This window comes from Mus caroli, unplaced genomic scaffold (genome assembly GCF_900094665.2).
Source record: "Mus caroli unplaced genomic scaffold, CAROLI_EIJ_v1.1 scaffold_25096_1, whole genome shotgun sequence".
NCBI classification, from domain to species: domain Eukaryota; kingdom Metazoa; phylum Chordata; class Mammalia; order Rodentia; family Muridae; genus Mus; species Mus caroli.
Window position 1 is genome coordinate 1 of NW_018388467.1, and position 1,700 is coordinate 1,700.

The 1,700-nt window shown below is 68.5% G+C and overlaps 1 protein-coding gene across 1 annotated transcript; it reads left to right on the plus strand.

Moving 5' to 3' along the window:
• Nucleotides 1-3: 3 nt before the first annotated feature.
• On the plus strand, nt 4-1,697 carry LOC110287625 (dehydrogenase/reductase SDR family member on chromosome X homolog; the record flags this gene model as incomplete). The annotated part of the gene is made up of 3 exons (XM_021154190.2): nt 4-221; nt 823-1,030; nt 1,494-1,697. Coding segments are annotated over 3 exons (630 nt in total), but the record flags the coding sequence as incomplete, so codon positions are not given.
• Nucleotides 1,698-1,700: the final 3 nt, after the last annotated feature.

A 1,700-nucleotide genomic window follows, 5' to 3' on the forward strand; every position in this document is an offset into this window, starting at 1 on the left:
CGTGACCCCGCAGCGGGCGTGATGCTGGAGCCGCGGGCCGAGACCGAGGACGGCTTCGAGCGCCACCTGGGCGTGAACTTCCTGGGCCACTTCCTGCTGACGCTGCTGCTCCTCCCCGCCCTGCGCGCGTCCGGGGCCGAGGGTCAGGGCTCGCGCGTCGTCACCGTGGGGTCGGCCACGCACTACGTGGGCGCCGTGGACATGGCCGACCTTCACGGGCGGTGAGTACACGTGTGGGGCCCGGAGTGGGCGGGGTCTCGGTGGGGGGAGGACAGGAAGTGACCGTGGGGGGACAGGAAGTGACCGTGGAGTGGGACAGGAAGTGACCCGGGAGGACAGGAAGTGACCGTGGGGGGACAGGAAGTGACCATGGAGTGGGACAGGAAGTGACCGTGGATTGGGACAGGAAGTGACCCGGGAGGACAGGAAGTGACTCTGCTGGACAGGAAGTGACCCTGGGGGTGGACAGGAAGTGATCGTGGGGGGACAGGAAGTGACCATGGAGTGGGACAGGAAGTGATCCGGGAGGACAGGAAGTGACCCTGCTGGACAGGAAATGACCCTGGGGGTGGACAGGAAGTGACCGTGGGGGGACAGGAAGTGACCTTAGATGGGACAGGAAGTGAACCAGGAGGACAGGAAGTGACTCTGCTGGACAGGAAGTGACCCTGGGGGTGGACAGGAAGTGACCGTGGGGGGACAGGAAGTGACCGTGGGGGGAAAGGAAGTGACCCGGGAGGACAGGAAGTGACCGTGGGGGGACAGGAAGTGTGACCCCGCCTTCCCATAACCCCCCCCCATCCCCACACCCTGACCCCGCAGCCACGCCTACTCCCCGTACGCGGCCTACGCGCAGAGCAAGCTTGCCCTCGCCCTGTTCGCCCTGCGGCTGCAGCGCGTCCTGGACGCCCGCGGCGACCCCGTGACCTCCAACATGGCCGACCCTGGCGTGGTCGACACCGAGCTGTACCGGCACGCGGGGTGGGTCCTGCGCACGGTGAAGCGGGCCCTCGGGCGGCTCGTGTTCAAGGTGAGCACGGGCGCGACCCCCGACCCCGTGTGACCTCACGTGACCCCTTCCGACCCCGTGTGACCCATGTGACCCCCCTCCTGACCTTGTGTGACCTCCATTGACCCCTGCCTACCCCTTGGTGACCCCTTGACCTCTGATGACCCCATGTGACCCTCAGTGACCCCCACCTGACCCTGCGTGACCCCGGTTGACCCCATGGAGCCCAGTGTGTCCCATGACCTCTGATGACCCCATGTGACCCTCAGTGACCCCACCTGACCCTGCGTGACCCTGGTTGACCCCATCGAGCCCAGTGTGACCCATGACCTCTGATGACCCCATGTGACCCTCAGTGACCCTGAGACCCATGACCCCCGCGCGCGATCACACCCGACGCCTACTTGAACCCCCACCGCCTCGAGCGACCCCGCGACCTCTGATGACCCCCGCGTGACCCCTCCCGCCCCCCACCCCCCCGCAGAGCCCGGAGGAGGGCGCGTGGACGCTGGTGTACGCGGCGGCCGCGCCGGAGCTGGAAGGGGTCGGAGGTCGCTACCTGCGCGACGAGGCGGAGGCGGAGCCGCTGGGGGCCGCGCGGGACCGGGAGCTGCAGCGGCGTCTGTGGGCCGAGGGCCTCAGGCTGACGGGCGCGGGGGGCGGGGACGGCGACGGCGTCGCGGGGTGATGA